Source organism: Triturus cristatus, chromosome 4_1 (genome assembly GCF_964204655.1).
Source record: "Triturus cristatus chromosome 4_1, aTriCri1.1, whole genome shotgun sequence".
NCBI classification, from domain to species: domain Eukaryota; kingdom Metazoa; phylum Chordata; class Amphibia; order Caudata; family Salamandridae; genus Triturus; species Triturus cristatus.
Window position 1 is genome coordinate 376,472,737 of NC_140585.1, and position 22,556 is coordinate 376,495,292.

Consider the following 22,556-nt stretch of genomic DNA (forward strand, 5'->3'; position numbering starts at 1 on the left):
TTTTCACTAGGCAGTCTTGGCCTCTCTGATGAACTAGGTGTGGAGGATGCAGACTTGTTTCAGGGAGTGAATTGTTTCTTCAGTGCTTCTGCTTGAAGCTGTCTCAAGATCTATACTATGTGGAAAATTGGCCAGAGAGATAGATCTACGTGGTCAAACGAGGAAAGGTACTATCCCCAGCAAATGACTGCAGCCACCTGCAGCAGACTGCTGCAACAGAGATTACCACCTGGCTGGAGTCATGGTGTTGGCTGGACTACATGGAAGAGAGGAAGGATAAATAGTCCTAATGCAGGAGGCACAAAGGAGCACCACTTTTGCTGGCTAAGGTTTATGGAACCGTTTAGCTTTGGCAGTACAGTATGAGGTGTCTTTGTCCTTTCACAGCCCCTCTGGGCAGGAATCGAAAGCCACCTCCTCTCTAGATAGGGTTGTGGCTGTTGTGAAGAGATTGTGCTTGTTCCTCCAAAGGTGCTCTGTCAAGATGTTTGCTTACTAATTAGTAGGTTGTGTTGATGTATGATGGTGCATACATGCCAGTTTGATTGTCTGTATTTTGGCACATAACTGTGTCTTAAGTGAATGTAGGGTTTTGGGTGTGTGGTAGTATGTGATGGGTGTGTGCCCTACGATGACAGGGGTGTTAGCTTATAATGATGACTGGTGAGTGTGTTTGTGTATGAGAGGGTTGTGTTAGTATATGATGATAAGTGAGTGTCAACTAGTAGTAGGTGTATGACTGTGCAATGGTGAATGTTGGTGTATGATCTTGGGTTTGTAGTCATCTGATGGTGGCTGTGTGGCTGAAACGAATTGTGTAAGCATACAATAGTGGCTGTTTTTATATGTGCTGTAAGAGCATATGATTTTGGATGTATTGACTAATGATATTGGGTGTGTTATATGTGGATATGGTGGCTTCCTGGGTGTATGATGGTGGCTATGCAAGTGTATGGTCTGTGGTTGGAAGATGGCAGCAATGTACCTGTGTGGTGTTGGCTGTGTAGGTATATGATTGTGGGCGTGTGAACATCTGAGAATGGTTGTATGGGCAAGTGTTGGATGTGTTTGCATATGATGGTAGGGGTGCTGGTGGTTGAAGGTGGGTGTGTTGCTGCATGATGGTTGTATAGGGATTGTGACAGGTGTGCATATGATGGTGAGTTTGTTGGTGCTTGATGGTGAGTGTGTTGATGCATGATTGGTCTGTGATGCTGTCTATGTGGGTGTATGGCGGTGAGTATATGAGCATCTGATAATAGACATATGGTCATTTGATGGTGGCTATGAGCATATGATGGTTAGTAAGTGGGTGTTTGTCAGGAGGTAGACTCTGGAAAAGAAATGGAGGACCTACCAGAACTCCTGTGTTGGTCTGCACCATCCGTGGACCCTGTAAAATACAAGCATTTACCATGCAATATGTCTTGCATTTGCGAGAGTTTGAGCTATTGGCATTGGATATTAGTAAATGACAATGCCGTTTATTTATGTGTTGGTTTTTAAAACATAAATAAAAGGCATTGTCATTTACAATGCCAATAGCTCATAAACTCTCTCAAATGCAAGATCTATTGCATAATGTCGGCCCCGCCCCTTTCTTTAGACCCGGCTCGTCTAAAGAAAGGTGTTGTGAAAGTAATCGCAGTAAAGCGCAGCGCGCGCGCCCGCGCACATGCACTGTAGCTCTAGGCTGGCCTGGTAGCACTTTTTGGAGTCCTCTCAATAAGTCTCGCCAGACCAGCGCATGCGCTGGGTCAGGCGAGACCTAAACAGACAAAGGACTATTACTTTGTCAGGAGGAAGAGGGGGACATCGAAAGCAAGGACAGACATTAGCAGAAGGAGGAGGAAAAACCGGTGAGAAAAGGAAAGGAACACCGAAAGCGGCCCATGAAGAAGACGCCCACTGAGCTGCTGCGAGGAGGAATGCGGACAGTCCCAGAGGATCGCGGTGAGAACCAAGCAAGACAAAGGTGTGTGACAGGCCAACCACCGCCGGAGCAGTGTGCAGTCGGCCACGCTCCAGGAGGAGCGTGGTTAACCCATTTGCATAATTAAGTTACCAGGTGGATGGCGGTAAAGGGAAGACCACGGAAATTTAAGTCCTGTAAGCAATTTTGGCACAACCAAAGCATATTTATTTTAGTTGGTATTGGTTTCGGGATTTGTTCTCTTTTTTTGAGTTCCTAAGCCAGTTTTATTTTGTAAGAAGAAAGTGAGGTAAAGATTTGCTATTAGGATACATAAATCAGACAGAAGCCTATCCAAAAATGAAGTGATAAGTCTCTAGGAATTACTGTGAATCTTGATTTTGGTTAAATTAAATTGCATAGCAGTTATAGTAGCAATTGTGAAATATACCCTGTTTAAATTCTGCCCAAAGGAGAGTACTGGAGACAGAGTAGTTTACAGTCGGGTGAAAACTTAAAATAGTGCGTCCCAATCTCAAGGAATGACAGAAAAGAATGAGTGTTATCCAGATAAAGAAAGGAAGACTCCTAGAGATAAAGGATAGAAAGAAAAAGAATTAAGAAACTCTAAAATAACAAACGATAAAGAAGGCAAAACTTACCTGTGGTTTCCTTCTTTTGCAGAGTGCTCCGGAAGAGGCTGGTCCCTATGAAAAATTTAAGAAAAAGAGACTGTTACTTCAATCAAAAGATAATTTATTCATCTTCTGAACTAACAACAAGAAAGTATTACTGGATTTTTTTCAAAATAAAACTGCCCTCCTGAGGAGTTGTTCTCTATTACCTTACCAAAGAAGGCTAACACGTGGTGTCAGAAGTAGGATATTACCATCTGATGTAAGATGGAGAATATGCTTCAACAACTAGTAAAAGGACAGAGTCAACTAGAACGGGCCGTAGAAATGTATATGACTATAGCTGAATCGGAACGTAAGGCTTTTCGAGACACCCTGAAGGCTCAAGCTGAACAACTCCAGAAGGTCTCAGAGAGCCAGTTACAACTCACTACCTTCCAGGTGCAAAGTAAATGGCTAGCACCAGCAGGACCGGCTATATACGAGCAGAAATTTCAAGTGGGAGACGATCCTGGGGCTCTTCCTCTTAACTTTGAAAGGGCTACCCGAGCGAGTTCACAGCCCGTGGAGAGGTGTCCCAGCTATCCAGTTGATGAGGAAGCCTATCGAATCCAATTCAGAAAAGAGAGAGGACAACCTGGAGACACCCCTAGAACACTGTTCTTCAAAATAAAGGATGCAGCCAATCGGTGGCTTAGGCCTTGGGAGGCTACTAAAGAAGATATAATGACAAAGATTTATCTTGAACAATATTTAGAGGCTCTACCAGTATCCACCCAGCGGTGGTTACGTCAACATCCAGGGTTGACTCTCAACAAAGCGGTAGAAATGGCCACTGCCTATGCTAGAGCACAGTATCAAACTGGTTTCATCGAAACGAAAAAAGGAATGAGGTCATTACCACCTATGCCTTCTGGGAGGAATCTTAAGAGCATAGTGAAAAAGCCAGTCGTTCCCCCTAAAGTACGACCGCCAAAAAGAGAGCAAGTACAATGCTACGAGTGCAGAGAATGGGGACATCTAGCCCGAGTATGTCGAAATAGAAAACATGAAGAGGAACCTATAAAGGTTAATTATGCCCCCTATTCCATTTACTTCACACAAGAGATGGGACCCAGCTATTATGTGAGTATCCGAATAAATCAGAAATGGGTGACTGCTTTATTAAACCCCAGGTGTAGACAGTCAGTAATTAAAGATGACTTCGCCTTACCCCAATAGATTATTCCAAATAGACAGGTTTGCATTAGATGTGTACATGGGAACCTAAAACGATATCCAGTAGATAAAGTGGAAGTAAAAATGGTGGAAGGACAGACCACTCAAATAGGGGTGGGAGGCCTCGGTATCTTACTAGAAGGTTTAAAACTGGGTACCGATAACCCCCAGTTCCTCACCCTATTAAGGCAAACCCTACAAGAAAATAAATCCTGAGATACATTAATGGTAGAAGAACCATGGACCTTGGATCGTAACTTCCGAGCTGCCAAGATAAACAATCTCACCTTACATAACGCTTAGCAGAGGGCTAAACAGAAAGGAGGGAAACTCATGAAGGGGTACCCATCCTTCCAATAAAAAATGGACTGTTGTATAGGATAGGGAAAGAAAACGATACCCCCAACTTCTAGTCCTAAATTGTTTTCATGAACACATTTTATTTCATGCCCTACTCTCACATAATGGCAGGGTACTTTGGAATCGAGAAGACTACACTGGCCATATTAACCCATATGTATTGGCCCATGATTGTAGCCCAAATAAAAGAAATTCTGTCAGGGATGTGAGAAATGTCAATAAAAGAATCCATATTAATCCCCAAAAGCTCCATGACAACCAATGCCAATCTTTGGAAGACCCTCTGAAAAAGTGGTCATAGATCTGTTTGGACCCTTACCCCCATCTTGAAAGGGACAGAAGTATGTAGTGGTAGTATATTATGCCACCAGGTATCACGAGGCAGGTCCGGGGGAGCAATACTACCACTATAGCCCAGATATTGATCGATATCTTTTCAAGAAGGAGTTTTCCAAAAGAAATCTTAACGGACCAGGGCACTCCTTTTGTATCCCGTTTGATAAAGCAAATTCATAAACAATTGAATATTCGTCATTTTAGAACCTATGTATACCACCCTCAAAGTGATGGGTTGGTGAAACGATACCATGGAACCTTAAAACTCACACTAAAAAAATGTTAACTGGGGAAGGAAGAAATTGGGATCAGTTACTTCCCCTAGCACTGTTTGTAATCAGAGTCCAAAGTAGCCAGGGTTGTTCCCCCGTTCGAGCTGCTTTTTGGAGATAAACCACATACTTTATTGGATATAACCAAAGAGGCTTGGGAGAATTGGGAAAGCTCAAGGAACTGGCTCACTTGAATCTTGAGAAAGTACAACAGAAATGGTGACAATTCTATAATAAAGGTAAAAAATGGAGGGAGTTGACGGTATTACTACCCAGCTCAGATAATAAGACGAGGGCTGAATGTCCGGGACCTTACAAGGTTATAGAAAAAATTGGGCGAGTTACGTATAAAATTTAACAGGGGATAGTAAACAAATCTATCATCTAAACCTACTATAAAAATGGCTTGGGCCCACCCCAGTCTCCGTACAGGCCACTCCTTATTTACCAATTACAGAGAACACACTAGACCAGGTTTCTGTAAGTGATAGCATTACAACCCAACAAAATGGTGAACTCTTTCAGTTTTTATCTTCTTTTTCTCACATTTTCTGACCTGCCCAGGAAAATTCATTTCACTGTCCATGGTATGCATAGCAAGGAAGGGACTGTAGTAAACCAACCTCCCTATAGAATTCTTAAGCCAAAAGAAATCCATAAGGAAAGAGATTGAAAACATTTTACAACTGGGAGTTATTGAACCTACAACAAGTGATTGGTGTTCTTCTATAGGATTAGTTCCTAAACCAGATAGAACTATGCCTTTGTGTATTGCTTTTCGAGTCATAAATGGTGTATCGAAGTATACGCGGCATTAGGGCCGCCATCTTGAGTGAGGCTCCTTGGATCGGGCCGCCTTCAGGCACCATCTTTGGTGGGTCTAGAGGTTTTTCCTCGCAGGACTCCCGCGCACTGGACAGTGCATTTAAGGCGCCTCTTACAGCCTTCAGGTAGACTCTACACCATAGCGCTAACGCGTATCTGCAGCTCTATTTATGAACGTTTTATTCTGCTTTTTTTAACTAATTGCTACATGCGCTGCTACTTCTGGCGTCTGGCGCTCTTGTTGCTTACTACTTGGGGGACCCAGTTAGCTCTAACTTGCACTGTAAAATTTGAAAATCTCACCTGCACTTTGCGGGATCTAGTTAGAATTCCACACTTCGGGGGTCTATTTAGGACGCGATCGCGGCATTCCGGCCGCCATCTTGAGTGAGGCTCCTTGGATCGGGCCGCCTTCAGGCACCATCTTTGGTGGGTCTAGAGGTTTTTCCTCGCAGGACTCCCGCGTGGTTTATCTCCACAGTATATAAGGGATGTGTGTACCAGCGCGCAGCGTTGGCGCGCAGCGAGCGCGACGGCGCGTCGGAGGTGCGCCAGAGGTAAGCCCGTTTGCGCCCGTTCGCGCACAGGACGTGCCAGGAGCCGGGGACCCGGTTTCATCGTCTGCTATCCGGTTAAGTTACACCAGAGACATGCTGCTAAAACTCGATCCAGGTATGGCTATGCGCTACCAGCCTCATGCCACCGCTAGGTGTAGGCAGTCCCTGTCGTGTGGTTTGCTGAATGTGAGATCTCTTAGCAAACACCACTTGGAAATTGCACTGCTCATAGAATCTTGTGAGCTAGATGTCCTGTTCATGACAGAAACGTGGACTAGGGTGGACTGTGCGGTGGATTTGGGGTTGGCTTGCCCCCCTGGTTACAAGATCAGACATATCCCGCGGGAGGGAGCTAGAGGAGGCGGGGTGGGTCTCATCTACAGGGAAACGCTTGATGTCTCACTGCTTGAGACTAAGAGTATCTCGGGCTGTGAGAGTTTGGCCTTTTCCCTGATAGGACAGGGAGGCACTCTCTACTCTGGGTTGCTGTGTTATCAGCCCCCTGCCAGCACTTTGTCAGCTGTACCTAAGTTAATTGATACCATCTACGAGTTTTCCAATACCCATGCAAGGACTTTGATTCTGGGAGATTTTAATCTACGGTCAGATGGATCCACAGGGTCTGTCTTCTCGGAACTGGTTCAGGCTTGCAGTAATATTCATCTGCAGCAGCTGGTGCACTCACAGACTCACACTAAGGGCCATATCCTTGACCTGATTTTTGCAGATGCCAAACAGGTAGTGGTTCAGAATATCCTTCCTCAGTGTTGGACGGACCATGCCCTAGTTCATTTTTCTATCGCACTCCCTACGGCAACACCTGGAAGTGGAAGTACTGGAACTAGGACCAAGACGGGCAGGCAGTGGTCGAGGCTACTAAAACAATCTTGTCTGCCGTCCTTGTTGGGAGAGGACTTCCCTTTGGGAGACAGTGTGGATATAAGTTATGAGTGTCTCTGCCGGAAAATTCTTAACTCCCTGGAGGTGGTGGCCCCCCTGCGGAAAACCAGGGATAGATCCAGGATCGCTATGCCTTGGTTTACAGCTGAGCTGTCGCAACTGAAGCTTCGCTGTAGACGAGCAGAGCGAACCTGGAGAAAACAATATCTGGAATCTAAGAAAACCCTTTTTAAACAGGCCTTACTGGATTATAAGACGCATTTTAAGGGGGCTAAAGCAAGATATCTTGAGGAATCGCTTCTAACTGCAGCAAATAAGACGTAGACCCTATTTAAGATCGTTAGGGACCTCTCTCGACCTGCCAGCGCTGCTAATGACATCCCTGCCTCCCAGGCTCTTTGTAATTCTTTGGCACAGGCTTTTGAAGATAAGATCGCCTTGATCTTAAGTAAGCTTGATCCATCGACTATGCTTGCTACTCAGCCTGTGCGTGGCCCTATATCAGTGACCGACATAGAGATGAAAGAGGCAGACGGCAGACAGACACAGCTGGACAGCTTTCCTCTTCCGTCCTTTGAGGAGTTTTGTTCGCTGGCCAATAGCGTATCTTCTGGTTCCCCTCGGGACCCACTGCCTCATAAATACTGGAAAGTGTTCCAGGCGGAGCTTTTTCCTCCGCTGTTTTCCATCTGTTGCCAGTCTCTCTCTATGGCACGAGTTCCGGAGTGCTGGAAACTGGCAGTGGTCTCCCCCTTATTGAAGAAGGAGATTCTGGATCCCACCTGCCCAGCGAATTATAGACCTATATCGCTGCTCCCTTTTCCCATTAAGATTCTGGAGAAACTGGTCACTAAACATCTGTCCAGTTTTTTGGAGACCAGTTCTTGTTTGGACGCGACTCAATTTGGCTTTAGACCAGCCCATGGCACGGAGTCTGCCCTGGTGACCGTTTTAGACGATCTTCGATCGCGAGTCGACACTGGACGAGCAGCCTTTTTAGTGCTGCTCGACATGTCGGCCGCGTTTGATACGGTCAACCACGACATCCTGGTCAGAAGACTTGAGGATGCCGGGGTGAGGGGTTTGGCCCGTGATTGGCTGGTCTCCTACCTGGGAGACAGGCGTCAGGTAGTGGCCTTGCCACCATTTCAGTCTGACACTAAGGTGGTTAGGCATGGCGTCCCGCAAGGGTCTGCCATCAGCCCTATCTTGTTTAATCTCTATCTTCGCCCCTTGGTGAGTTTGATTAAATCATTTGGCATTGTGGTTATTAATTATGCCGATGATACGCAGCTCATCTTTTCCATCGAGGGCAAGGATGCGGTGCCTTTGGAGACTTCATCAATGCATGGCATCAACCGCGGACTGGCTGAGGCATAACTCTTTGCAGTTTAATAGCTCTAAAACAGAGGTATTGCACTGCTCGATGGATCGTGTCCCTCGGTCACTGCCTCCTGATTTTTGGCCCACTTCCTTCCAGGATGCACCTCTGGCAGCAGGTTCCTCCAGGAACCTGGGCGTGATGTTCGGGCCTAACCTTCAACTAGATTTATTTGTAAACAAAACTGTGTCCACCTGCATGGCGCTGCTTCGTATGCTATGGAAAATTCTTCCGCTGCTACCGGCCTATGCTCGGGTAGAAGTGGTGCGTGGGACCATACTGAGCAGGTTGGATTACTGCAATGCATTACTTCTAGGAGCACCGGCCAATTTGGTGGTTAAGCTGCAGCGTGTGCAGAATATGGCTGCCAAACTGTCTCTTTCTCGGCGCCGTTTTGACTCCTCTTCTATGGCGCTGGTGGATCTCCACTGGCTGCCTATTTCACAGCGGATTGTTTTTAAAGCACTTTGTTTAGTGTTTAAAGGGCTTCACGGGCCTGCTTCGTTACAGGAAATGTTTGCGTGGTATGTGCCCACACGCTCCCTTCGATCATCATCAGCATATCTAGTGGTAATTCCGAAGGTTTTGAGGGCCCGGATGGGCGGGCGGTCTTTTAGCTTTGTGGCAGCCAAAAATTGGAATTCTTTACCCTTGTCGCTGAGAAGTTTGGGGGAATTTTCCTCCTTTAGGAAGGGACTAAAAACATATCTTTTCCCTAGGTCAGATTAAATTCTTCTGTTACTGTGTTTTGCGTGTATTGGTAAAATGTCTAAGCGCCAGGATACCCTTCGGGTGACAGTATGCGCTATACAAATACGCGATACATACATACATACATACATACATACTTAACCCTGAACAGACGAGTTAATTGAACAACTAGGGGAAGCTCGATATATATCTACCATAGACCTTCCAAAAGGGTGTTGGCAGGTTCCTCTGAGGTCCGAAAACAAAGAAAATGCAGCCTTATCCACTCCTTGTGGTCTTTTCCAATTTCCGGTTCTCCCATTTGATTTACATGGTGCTCCAGCTACCTTTCAGAGGTCAATGAATCTCCTCCTAAAGATTCTCATCACCCATATGCCTCGGCTTATTTAGACAATATAGTAATATATAGCAAAGATTGGGAACCCGTTTGAAACATCTGAGGGCACTGATCACCAAACTACAAAATGCAGGGCTTCATATTAATGCCAAGAAATCTAAATTTGCATATAGCCAAATAAAGTATCTAGGATATTTATTGGGAGGAGAATGAATTGAACCATAAACCAAAAAAGTGAAGGCCATCCCTGACATGACCTTTCCTGTGAACACACGTGGTATGAGAGCCTTTTTTAGTCTTTTAGGCTATTATTGAAGGTTTATTCCCCAATATTCCCAAATCTCTGCTTCTTTAACAGACCTCCTTAAAAATAATGCCACCAATAAATAATTTAAATATCCCCCCTAAACATCTAAAATATATAAGCACATCAAAACCAATACTACTTTCTCCTGACTTCTCTAAACCCTTCTTACTTCAGACAGATGCTTCGGATTGTGGTATTGGAGCTGTCCTGTTTCAGGTAACTGATAATGGGGAAGGGAAACCTATTTTCTTCATTAGCCGCAAACTATTCCCCAGAGAGATGGCTTACCCAGTTATAGAAAAGGAAGGATTAGCTATTAACTAGGCCATTGAAAAGTTGAGATACTATCTGGAAGGCAGACAATTCATCCTATTTACCAACCATGCTCCTCCAACATGGCTCAGTAGAAATAAGGGTACCAATCCTAGGGAGCTTAAATAGTTTCTGTCCCTCGCACCCTTACAATGTGAAGTTCAACATCGTAAAGGAAGGCAACAGGGAAATGTGGATTTCATCTTTAGATATCCACTTTTCCTCAATCGGGGAAAATCGTAGGGATGGGGTATTTCAGGAGGTAGACCCCGGGAAGAAATAGAGGACCTAATGGAACTCCTGTGTTAGTTTGCACCATCTGTGGACCCTGTCAAACAAAAAAAAGGAAATGGTTACCAAAAGAGAAGACAGACAAAAGCCAACTACAAAAACAAAAAAAGGATTATTACTTTTTCAGGAGGAAGAGGGAGATATCGAAAGCGAGGACGGACAGGAGCAGAAAGCGGAGGAGCTGGAAGCCGGCAAGGAACTGAAAGGAAAGCCAAAAGCGGCGCATGGAGAAAAGGAGAAGATGCCGACCAAACTGCTGCGAGGGGGAAGGCGGACCATCCCAGAGTATCACAGCGTACTTGACCAGGCTAGAACCAAGAAAGACAAAGGTGTTCGACAGGCAGACCATTGTCAGAAAACTGTGTAGTCCGGCCATTCTCCAGGAGGAGCGTGGCTAACCCAGGTGCATGATAAAGTCACTGGGTGGAGGGTGATAAAGGGGAGACCATGGAAATTTGAATCCTTAAAGCCATTTTGGCACGACCAAAGAGTATTTTTTTTAGTTAGTTTTATTTTCTTTTTTTCTCTCTTTCTAGAGTTCCTAAGCCAGTTTTATTTTGTAAAAACAAAGTGAGGTAAAAGACCTGATATTAGGATACATAAATCAGGCAGAAGCCTAGCAAAGAAAATGAGTGATGGGTCTCTAGGAATTAATGAGAATCTTGATTATGGTTGAATTAAAATGCATAGCAGTTATAGTAGCAATTACAAAGGCTATCCTGTTAAAGTTTGCCCGTAGAAGAGTATTGGAGACAGAAGTTTACAGCTGGGTGAAAACTGAAAGTAGTGAGTATCAAGGCCTGATTTAGATCTTGGTGGATGGGATACTCTGTCACAAAGGTGACGGATCTCCCGGTCGCTGTGTTACAAGTGCCATGGGATATAATGCACTTATAATACATTGTACGGGATATCCATCACGTTTGTGATGAAGTATACCATCTCCAAAGATCTATTTCAGGCCCTCCATCTCAAGAAATGACAGAAAAGAGTGAATGTTTTCCAGATAAATAGAGAAAGCAAATAAGGAAAACTCCTAGAGATAGATTAAAGATAGAAAGAAAAAGAATTAAGACACTCTAAAATAACAATAACGATAAAGAAGAGAAGACTTACCTGTGGTTTCCTTTTTTTGCCGAGGTCTCCGGGCGGGTTGGTCCCCATTAGAAGATTAAGAAGAAAAAGAGACTATTACTTTAGTCAAAAGATGACTTATTAATCTTCTTAATTTGCAGCACAAAAGTATTACTGGATTTGTTTTAGGAGACAAACTGTTCGCTAACAATTTTTTTCAAACTAAAACTGCCCTCTTACCAACCTCCTGAAGTGTCATCCTCTGTTGCCTTATCTGAGAAAGTTAACCTTGTTTAACAGTGATTGTGTTGTTATATTATGGGGAGCATGTGGTCATATGATAGTAGGTTTGTTGGCATAAGATGTGTGGATGAATGATGCTTACCTGCCAACTCTCACGGTGCCACTGTGTGTCATATGATTTGGACTCCCTTCACACCGTCACCTGGTAAGAAGCCAAACTCACATTGTGGCAGGAAAAAAGAGCTGAAAGCCACTGTAACCAGTGGATTTTCAGCTCGTTTTTGGAGGGTGTAAGCAGCGGTTGTCAATTTAAGAGGTGTGAAAACACTCCAGGACATCAGCAACAGCCTCAATGACCCTTTGTTTGTATTTTTCTGGAAGAGGGGTGGGGTGCGGGGGGGAGGAGGCTTGGTGAGGAGCAAAGTGCCTCCTAAGTAGCGTTCGTACTGAGGTCCTGTCCACTTCAAGGCCCTGCCCCTCCTTACACTGTAGCATTCATTTGTAAGAGGGCAAGTATGATGATGGTTGTTGAGTTAGACTATGGTGGCTGTGTAGGCATATGATCGTGTATGTATGTGGTATTGACTAGTGCAAATCTGACCAATAATTAGCAGAAAGATGTACAGGATAAAACACAAAGATACAGCCATCAAATGATTGATGGGGTATTGGAGCAGGGATGTGGCAATTCTGATGTATACAGGGAAGTTGTTCCAGATCTGGGGTGTATAGATAGAAAAGCCGTTTTTAAACTTAGTGTTGTCTGGCCAAGGGTATGCCAGTTCCACCACAGATAGTGGAATTGTGGCAATTTGATGGATGTGTGGGTGTCTGTTTGATGGCGTGTGTCTAATGATGCATGTCTGAGCATTTATTGATGGCTGTGTTGACATAATAACTAGTTTGTATGTGTACATGTGATGGTGACTGGGTGGATGATAGTGGTTGAGTAGAGTTATGATGGTAGATGTAAGGTGGTGGGTGTGTGGTGATCTGATGGTAGGTCCTAAATTACAACTTGACAAAATATGGTGGCCAAATATTGATTACCTCTATTTTGCAAAAAAAAAAGATATATAGATACATCTACACAGTGATGGTTGTCACTATGTAGTTATGGTTCAAACGGTGTTTACGTTGAAAGGGCATTTTTTGATTTGCCTATAACATTTGACGCAGTGGACAAATTGCACAAAACGTGGCAATCTGTTCTTAGTTGGTTAAGTTATGACACTGCAAAATTCATGAAGATCTGTCCACAGGGAAAAACTTTAAGGAACTATGAAAAACAAGTGATATCCCATTTTAGCTCCAATAGGAAATTTTGCTGTAATCTACAGCTCCAACAACTGAGCAGGTTGACACCAAACTTGCCATAATAGTGGAACTTTATGCAGAAATCGTGCTTTTTTTTGTGTCATGTTAATCCTTTAGTCGTTGTTGGGTTATAAGCGTTTAAAGAAGTTGCAGAGTGGGCTTTAATGCGTTGGCACTTTTGTCTATCCCTGCCTCAAATGTGATTGGCTGGAAAAGCCAGGTTTTATGCAGCATAAATCCCCTCCATTTTGTGAAGATTATTAATTCAAATATGACTGGTGACTGATTTTACAGTTAGTCGAACTCCGGTCCAGGTCTGCACACACAGCCACTCTCTCAGCTACTCGCTCGGGGATAAATTCAGAGATATCAATTCTCCAAAGGAGGCAAAGGTACTGTGAGAGAGTGGGCGTTCAGCACAGGCACAAGTATATGCACAGCGCCATTCTCAAAGAATCAGAATCTGGGATATGAACACTTCGATGTATGTAAAAGTACAATGAGTCAATGGGTTTCCAAGACAGGTGTGAGATATCTGGAGTTAGCTTTTTGTTTGTGAGTTAGCTTTCAATTATTTTATTCCACACAGCACCATATCTGGTTTTGAGTTGGAATGTTAAAAATAAATGTTTGGTGTTCTGTTGGAGTTGGACTTAGTACTTGCTGGATAGTGGATGGAGTTTCTTTTGTCTATAATAAAGTCAAACTTCAACTTAGAAACTGGAAACTCTCATTTCTTTGGAACCCAGAGAGTTGGTGTTCTTTTTCTTTCTACAAGAAATGACAGTAACAGGTACAAGTTTAGGTTCACCGGCGCTCGCTCAGATGCACTCTTAGGGCTACACTCACGGATATAATAACACCGATGAAGGATAAGAGACAGTGAGCTAGTGGGAGCCCAACGCAAGCACAAGTGTACACACTCTGGCATTTCCTCAAGTGCACAGTCAGGGCTACTCTCAAGTATATAAACACCCAAATGGAGGCAAAGGTACAGTGAGGTAGTGAGCGTCTGAGACAGGCACAACTGAATATACACCCCAAATCGCTCAGATTCACACTTAGGGCTTCACTGAGGAATATGAACAGTCCAGTGGAGACAAAATTACAGAGAGACAGTGTAGACACAGGTTTACGCACACCCCCGCTTGCTGTGACACAAACTCAGCGCTACATTCATGAGTATGAGCGCTCAGATGGAGTTAAAGATGTGGGAACGCAGTGAGCATCCAAAAAGGTAAACTTTAACCACAACACCTTTCAGTTAGTTTGTTGGTGAAGCTTACTAAATGAAGAAAGATAAAATGATTGTGAAACACAGGTGCACTCTTAGGGATACACTTAGAGATATGAACACACTGATGACGGATAAGCGGCGGTGAAGCATGGAGAATCTAATGTAGGTACAAGTTTACACATTCTGGCACTCACTCAAGTGCACACTCAGGGCTTCACTCAGGAATGTGAACTCTCCGAGAGTGGCAACAGTACAGTGAGGCAGTAGGCGTCCAAGGTAGTTACAAGTTTACACACACCACCATTCACGACAATGCACACTCAGTGCTAACTCCAGGATAAGAACCCTCTGATGAATGCAAAGGAGCAGTGAGCCAATGGACACCCAATGCAGGCACAAGTTTATGCACACCACTATGTCCTCAGATGCACTCACCAGCTACCCTAGGGGATATGAAAGCTCCGATGGCGGCAAAGGTGCGGGGAGGCAGTGGCCATCCAGCAAAGTTATAAGTTGTCGTAAACCTCACCTCAGTTTGTTTGTGGATAGAGCGTACCAAAAAAAGAAAGTTAAAATGATTGTGAAACAGGTAAGAAATTAATGATCCTACAACATTTTTTGACAAGTCACAATAGTTATTGAAATTTGAAAAATCTAAAAAAAAAAAGAAAATTGAAATCGACTGGAAAAAATAGGAAAGAACTGAGTTATGCTCAAACTTATAAAACCATTGAAATTAGCAAGTTATGGGTACCAACACACACGCCTTAACTTGTGACTCTATGAGATTTGCGAGATAAATATTAAAATCACAAATATTCTGTTAGGAATCTGATGGGAGGTAGAGCGATACCTAATGGCTGTGCGTGTGCGTGTCTGTCTGACGGTGGGAGCATGGGCATCTGATGGGGAAGGAAGTTGTACAACAGCTGTTTTTTGGGGCATTTGATGGGTGTTTTGGTGTATGATGGAGGCTGAGTAGGCGTCCCTTGGTCCCTGCTCCTTAGTCCCTCTGTTTCTGTCTGTCCCCGTCCCTCTTTCTGCCTCTATCTGTTTCTCTCTTTGTTTGTCCCTCAGCTTCTCTCAGCACAGCCCTCATGTTCCTGTCAACAGTGTCTTCAGAGGCCTGCAGCTGGGTGAGGAGATAGCGTTCGGTGGCACGGGTGCAACACTGCCATTGCCCTGTCCCTCTCAGGCTTCCAGAGAGATAGCTGAGGCTGCAGATTCCCATCACACAGCATGGGATTTGTGGCCTGGTGTGTCCTTTATCTGATGTTGGGGAAGTGAAAAAATTAAACTCGTTTTCTAACTGATTTGATAGCTGTGCTTGTCGTACGGGTGGCTCTGCAGCAAAATGCAGAGGAAGGGGATACGGAGAGGAGTTCAGATCTGGAACATGATAACACAGAAATTGAACAGGAAGAGGAACAATAGAGAAGTAGTTCACCCCCAACAATATCTAACCTAGAAATTACAGCGTCAGCTAGTGCTTCAATGATAGAAGTATTGTTGATCCTACAGAAGACCTTGTCAGGCCTGCTGGAAGTCTCTGTAATGAATAATGACATTTTGAAAGACCAAAAAGAACCATTACAAATAATTGGGGGGGGAGTTGAAACAGATAAAGGACCATATGCCTTGTAGAGTGAGACCGGTTACAGGAGAAGGAATATTGTTACAGAGAGAGGAGGGGGAGGAAGAGCCGGCATATAAAGGTAAACAGAGCATATATACATCACGATACCTGATGCTTATAAAACAACGGGGAGAAACAACGAGATATCAACAGTATATACCTAGAACAAGACGAGTGAGAAGGGGTAAGAAGGGTTCGATCATAAAACAAAAGAGAAAGGAGGATGAGATTGTATATAAGGGTCCAGCAAATGACCTAAATAAACCTCAGGAACAAAGATTAGTGACTAAAATTGTAAAACATAAGGATATAAAGAGAATAATACAAGTTGGAAAACCTAAGAGAATGATATTGAACATGTCACTACTACCCATGAACAAGAACGAGCGGGTGGGAAAGCTTGGAGAAAAAGGAGAATTTGAAGAACAAAAGAGGGAAGGGTATGGAAGGACCAGAGAGGAAAAGGAGGTGGGTGGTTAGGAGAAGTACTTATGAAAAAAGAAAGTGAAATGGAGAATGATTTACTGCTATATCTTGAATTGACAAATCGTAGGAATGACGAAAAGAGAGGAAGAAAACTCAATTGCTTCACACCTTCTCTAAATGGGAAGGTCTGAAAGACATAAGGACAGAAGACCTCAGACAAGGAGGATTCACAGTAAATAGACAGGGACAAGAAGTAACAAAGGACTTGCTATACTCACGAGTGGTAAAGGTAGCATTACTGAGTGTGGACTTGCTGGAAGAAGGAATTGGATTAGTCCCAGAACAGGAAGTAAGAGATAGGGACTTGGGTAAGCAACCCTTCCTAAAAACCACGCAGGACTAGGAATGAAGAAGATTCGATTGATCGAGCAGGCATATGGAAATAAGGAAGATCTAAAAATTACGCTGCAAACTGACGTATAGGAAGAGTACAGAGAAGGACTAAAACTAGCAAATAGATATAGGCCATTAACATAATGGGAGAAGGATGAAAAAAGCTGGTTGGGTGAAATTGATTAGGAGGTAGGGTCGTCGCACAGCCTGGGCATACTTACTTGGAATATCAATGGTGACAATAGAATATCTAAAACAGACGAATTAAAAAAACAATCAAATGCTTCAAAATTGTGTGCCTACAAGAAACTTGGCTGTGCAACGAAACCCCTCTGCAGGAAGGGTATATACAACTGAATACCCCAGCTAGGAGAAGCCAGTTTGGCCGTTCAGCGGGCGGGCGGGCAAATAACTATGATATTGACTAAAATAGCCAAACAAGTCGTCCCTCTGAAAGTTAAATGCAAATGGTTGGTGGCTGGTAGAGTGCACCTTCGGGGTCCTGACCCCGATTATAATGGTATAATCATCGTGATTTTTTACATGCAAGGAGGTGGTTATAAAGAACACAAAATAGACCTGAGTAAGTTTAAAGAGGATATTGAGGAAATCACAGATGTCTATCACAAGGTTTGGTTTTAGCACTAGGTGACTTTAATCACAAATTAGATCCCTGTAGAGTTGATCTTGGATGTAAAGAGATATTGATGGCCTACAATATAAATGTCGCCAGTTTCCCATTGAGGGGTGGGGGGGGGGGGGCATTTACACCGCGAGATATGGCCTTATGTAACTTTATGGGCTCAAGGTGCCTAGTTTATGTAAACGGAAGGATGGAGTTAGATCGGCCAGCTTGCCGCACATGGAGTTTTGAATTGATAAGCAATTTCGAGGTGATGAGGGTCGAAGGAAGTGATCACTTCCCACTTAGTGCTAAGATGAAATGAGATGAAATGTGATATTTGTAAAGCGCAAACTGTCACTCCGAAAGGAGCCTCCTGGCGCTATACAGATAACTAACTTAGCAATGGAGAATGGAGACCTAGATGATGGCTTGATAGAGATCGTCTGGTGCTCCATAAATCCAGGTCTTTAGGGCCTTCCTAAACTGCATTTCAGGTTCTATCGATCTCAATTTATTTGGCATAAGATTAAAACCAGGAGGTTTGAGTAGGTTTGCAAACGAAGATCTGAGTGTCCTCGTTGTAGTGAATGGTGTGAATCTTGTGGAAAGATATACTGGCCCAAGTCGGCGGCTAGCTCTGAAGGTGGTGACAAGAAGTTTGAATAAAATTCTCTTGTGTAGCGGGAGCCAGTGAAGAGATTTCAGTGCTGCTGAGGCTGAAGCCCTACGGGGAAGTTTTAAAAACAATCTGGCTGCTGCGTTCTGCACTACCTATAGCCTCTTCAGGGTTGATTTATTAACCCCTTCCAGGAGGCTGTTACAGTTGTCTAGGCGCGAAAGTATCAGCGCCACCGCAACTGTTTTCCTAGCTGAAAGCGGAATCCGATCAAAACATTTTTTCAGGGTTTTAATTAGAGCAAAGCAGGTCCCCGCTACCTTAAGTGCATGTGGTTGAAAGGAAAGGGAGGAGTCAAACAACACCCCCATATTTTTGGCCACCTCCACAGTGGATAGGGGGCGGCTGCATCCTTTGGCCACCAAGCCTTGGGTTGAAAGGTATTGTCTTTTCCGATCAACAGGATTTCTGTCTTGTCCGTATTACATCGGAGGTGATTGTTTTTCATCCATTTGATGACCTCTGTAAGACAGGATTTTAAGTTGTTTTCTTCTGCTTCCGTGGAGTTTTTATCAAGGGACAGGATCAGCTGCGTATCGTCAGCATAAGATGTTATCTCAATCCCATAAGATGAAATAAGGGAGATAAGCGGAGCCATGTATATTTTGAATATAAGTGGACTAAGTGATGAGCCCTGTGGGACTCCTGCAGTAATGGTGCGTTCTGAAGAAAGGAAGGGGCCAAGAGAGACCGCTTGCCTCCGGTTGGTCAGGAAGGACTTGATCCAGGCCAGTGCAGTGTCAGAAATGCCGCAAGATTTTAGTCTGGCCAAAAGTATGTCATGAGAGATGGCATCAAACGCGGCAGACAAATCAAGAAGGATCAGCACTGGTCGAGGGTGGAAAGTCTGAGATGTTTCAAAGAAATTAGAGAGCTCCTTATAGACCATTCTTTTAGTTATTTTACCCAAAATGGGCAGTAGGTATATAGGCCTGACATTGAAAAGAGTGGACGGGTCCACATTTTGTTTTTTCTTTAGTGGCTTCACTATGGCAAGTTTCCACCCATCTGGCACCATGCCAGAGCCAAGAGAGGAATTCACAATGTCATTAATCACAGGATTTACTATATCCACGATTTGTAATATCCTTGGGGGGCACGCATCCAGTGGCGAACCTGATTTACACGCTAAGATAGCTGCGTGTGTATGTGAAAGAGTGACAGTTTGAAAAGCATGAAGGGCAGGCCTATTATGCCTATGGACCAATTCATGTTTGTTGACAAGTTCTTGTGAATTTAGAGTTCCAAAATTCTTTTCGATATTCTTAATCTTGTCCTCAAAATATGTTGCAATATCATTGCAAAGAGTCTGAGAGGGAGGAATTTCTGAGTGTAAGACTTTGGGGTCAATAAAGGATTTTACGATTGAGAATATCTTTTTGATTTTGCTTGGCCATAGCTATTCTGTTAAAAAAAAGAATCTTTTTTTGCTAATTTAAAAGCTGAATGATATTGTTTCGTGTGAGTTTTAAAGATATGCAAATAGGCTACCTCGTGCCCCTTCTACATCTACGTTCGTTGTTTGCAGTGTAGATGCTGCTTTGCTAGATCTTTTGTAAACCATGGGTCATTGTGTGTCGGAGGGAATAAAAAATTAAGAGATACAATTATTCCAACACAAACGGAGTACCCCAAAAGGTTGACTACTCGTATGAGGGAAGAGGGCCTTCGAGAAACTGAGGTTATTTCAGCAGAATCAAATATTAGATGACATTCCAAGGATTGGTAACATGGGTTGGTTCGAAAATGTAATTATGCAAGTGGTCCAATGTCCAAGAGCTAAGTTAAAAGGAAAAAGCTGTGGGGGAGATACGAATAAGAAAAGATATAAAGAGGAACACTGGTTTAGTGAGGAATGTGGGAATTTGAAATCCAATATAAGAAAAGGGGAAAGAAGATTGAAATTGAAGTATGATATAGGTACGGGGATGAGCCTAAAGAAAACGTATAAAGGTTGTAAGTGATCATAAAAGAACATATAAACAGAAATGTTGGTGGAACCTATGAAAGGCAATAGAAACAAAGGATATAAAAAAGTTTTGGAAACTGGTCTGGGAGGACACAGGCAACTATGAGTTGCTTAGTGACAGAAGATGACCGGAAATTATATTTGGGGGAAATATATAGTATAGGAGAACGGCAAGTAACTAAGGAACATGCAATATGGCCAGAGATGGGGGAAGATACCAGGTTATCATTTTCAGAAAGTAATTTTAAATGCATTGTATCCAGTCTAACACTGACTAGAGCAGCTGGCCCTGATAATCTCTCGGCAGTAATTATAAAGACCAAATCAAACTGTTGGGCAAAATTCTTTACAAAATGTTTTCAGGTATTCTGGAGACAGGGAAGATGCCCCAGACCTGGAAAGGAGCGATCATTAGACCCATCCATAAACGAAAAGATGTAAAGATCCCCAAAAACTATAGGTTAATTAACCTTTTGGATGTGGGAGAGAAGGTATTTTTAGAAAAACGTAAAGAATGGGTAGAGGTTAACCAAGTAATACCTCTGTAACGGGGGCTTCAAGAAGGGGCATTCAGTATAGACCACTGTTTCTCCCTTTGGTCCATCGCACGAAAGTCAGTGGAGCAGGGGGGTACGCTGTTTAGCTGCTTTATTGATTTCCGGGCAGCTTTTTATCTGGTTGATCGCAGCAGGTTATGGGAGATGTTGATAAATATCGACATCCCTGAGGACTCATTGGTCATTATACAAGAGCTCCATATGAATAACTGGGCACAGAAGTTCCTGGACATAGATAGGACACTGTCAAAGAAGATACCAATTGAAAACAAGTTAAGAGAAGGGTGTGTCTTGGCCCCCTTGCTTTGTTCATAGCTGACTTACCAGATATATTAAAGAATGTACGGGTTGCTAGCTCTAAATTAGACGGGAAACACATTTCTTGCCTACTCTATGCAGATGACCTGGTAATTTTGGATCGAACTGAGATAGGCTTGCAGAGGAAGCTGATTGTGTTTAATAAATATTGCAGTCAGAAAAAACTTGTTGTAAACCTAAACAAAACCAATGTCTTGAGCTTTGGTAAGAAAAGGAAGAAATTTAGTTGGTTTCCAGGCTCCACTAAAGTAGAAGTGAATGAGTACAAATAATTAGGGATGTGGTTTGAAAGATCCCTAAAATGGGAAACTCATTTGAATGCATTAAGAATATGAGCGCAGGCCTCAGTCAGTGGATTGAAAAAATGTAATCAGAACTATGGAGAAAGGTCAGATAGACCGATTTTGAAAGCTTATAGGGCCATGATACCGTCTCAGTTTCAATATGGAGCCAAAATATTATATATGAGTGGGAAAATGCAAGGGATATTGAAGAGGGAAAATGTATAAAAAAAACTACTATCCCTACCTAGATCATCTATCATACAGACAGTAAGAATAGAGACGGGCATGGTATTTTGGGAGGTAATGGCATGTATGGCATTAATAAGATTTTGGCAACGGCTGGGAAAAGGGGAGGAGCAAAAAATAGCAGCATGGTGCAAAAGGGAAATTTTGCAGAGTGATCTGAAATGGGCATCAGAGGTTAGGAAATTGTTAGAGACAGTATGCAGGGAACTAGGAGTTAAACTTAACCCTCAGGGCTTACAAATTGATGTTGCAAGGTGAGAATAGAAGGCACTAGGGAAAGAAACGTCCCAAGATCAGGATTACCTGTACCTGGAGGGGAATAATCGGTGGGTTATATGATTAAAGCATGGAAATCTGATCAACAGTTCCAGTATATAGATATATTACCAAACGCTACTTAAGAAATAAAGTTTTAAGATTATGAATAGGAAATTACCCTTGCTATATGAATGATGGGATAAACGAGGCTTTGATGGATTCCAAAGGAAATTGAACCTGCAACTTAGGCACGAAATGCAATATATTGCACATATTATTAGATTGACTTAAGGTTCTTGACACACAAATAGTTTTTACAACCTATATTTTTAAAATATGATATAAAGAACCGTGCACAGGCAATAGAATCACTAACGGAAATGACCCATTTGGGCATAGCATGTGCACTGGTAAGATTTATGCTTGAAGTCAAAAAAGTTCTTAGTGTTTATAAAATTGGGATTTTATGATATTCATTGTAAAATAATAGGATTAGAAAATGAAATTATTTATTATGGTATTATTTATTTATTTGAAAGTTTTATATAGCGCGGACAAGACTCTTGCGAGTATCAGAGCGCGTTACAAGCAGGAAGGAGGCAAAGTACAATATACATAGACAACAGACAGTTAGACAAAATCACAATGAATAGATATAGAGTTCAAGTGAATTTAGCCATGAGGATAGCTTTCACTTCTTTTTTGAAGGAAGAGGTGGAGGGGTTCATTCTTGTTTCACTGGGCAAAGCGTTCCATATCTTCGGAGCCATACCTGAGAAGGTACGGTTATAGGTTTTTTTCTTGGCAAAACGTTGAGGTTGAAGGAGAAGAGTTTTGGCACTCCTAGAGGCTCTGTTGCCCGCAGAGAGAACTAGTTTCTGTGCAAGGTATTGTGGAGTTTTGTGGTAGAGGGCCTTGTGTGTCATGCAGGCAATTTTTAGGT

The 22,556-nt window shown here is 43.1% G+C and overlaps 1 protein-coding gene across 2 annotated transcripts in view; it reads left to right on the forward strand.

Annotated features, from left to right (window-relative positions):
• LOC146854973 (uncharacterized) overlaps positions 1-13,634 on the forward strand; it is a 58,509-nt gene extending 44,875 nt beyond the window's left edge. The window contains exons 2-3 of one of the 2 annotated variants that reach the window (XM_085652424.1): positions 2,597-3,672; positions 10,482-13,634. In XM_085652424.1, the coding sequence (XP_085508550.1) occupies positions 2,815-3,672; positions 10,482-10,721 (1,098 nt within the window). In that variant the 5' untranslated portion in view covers positions 2,597-2,814 and the 3' untranslated portion in view covers positions 10,722-13,634. The remainder of the gene's footprint in view (positions 1-2,596; positions 3,673-10,481) is intronic. The other variant, XM_085652425.1, reaches the window with a different exon arrangement.
• The last annotated feature ends 8,922 nt before the right edge of the window (positions 13,635-22,556 follow it).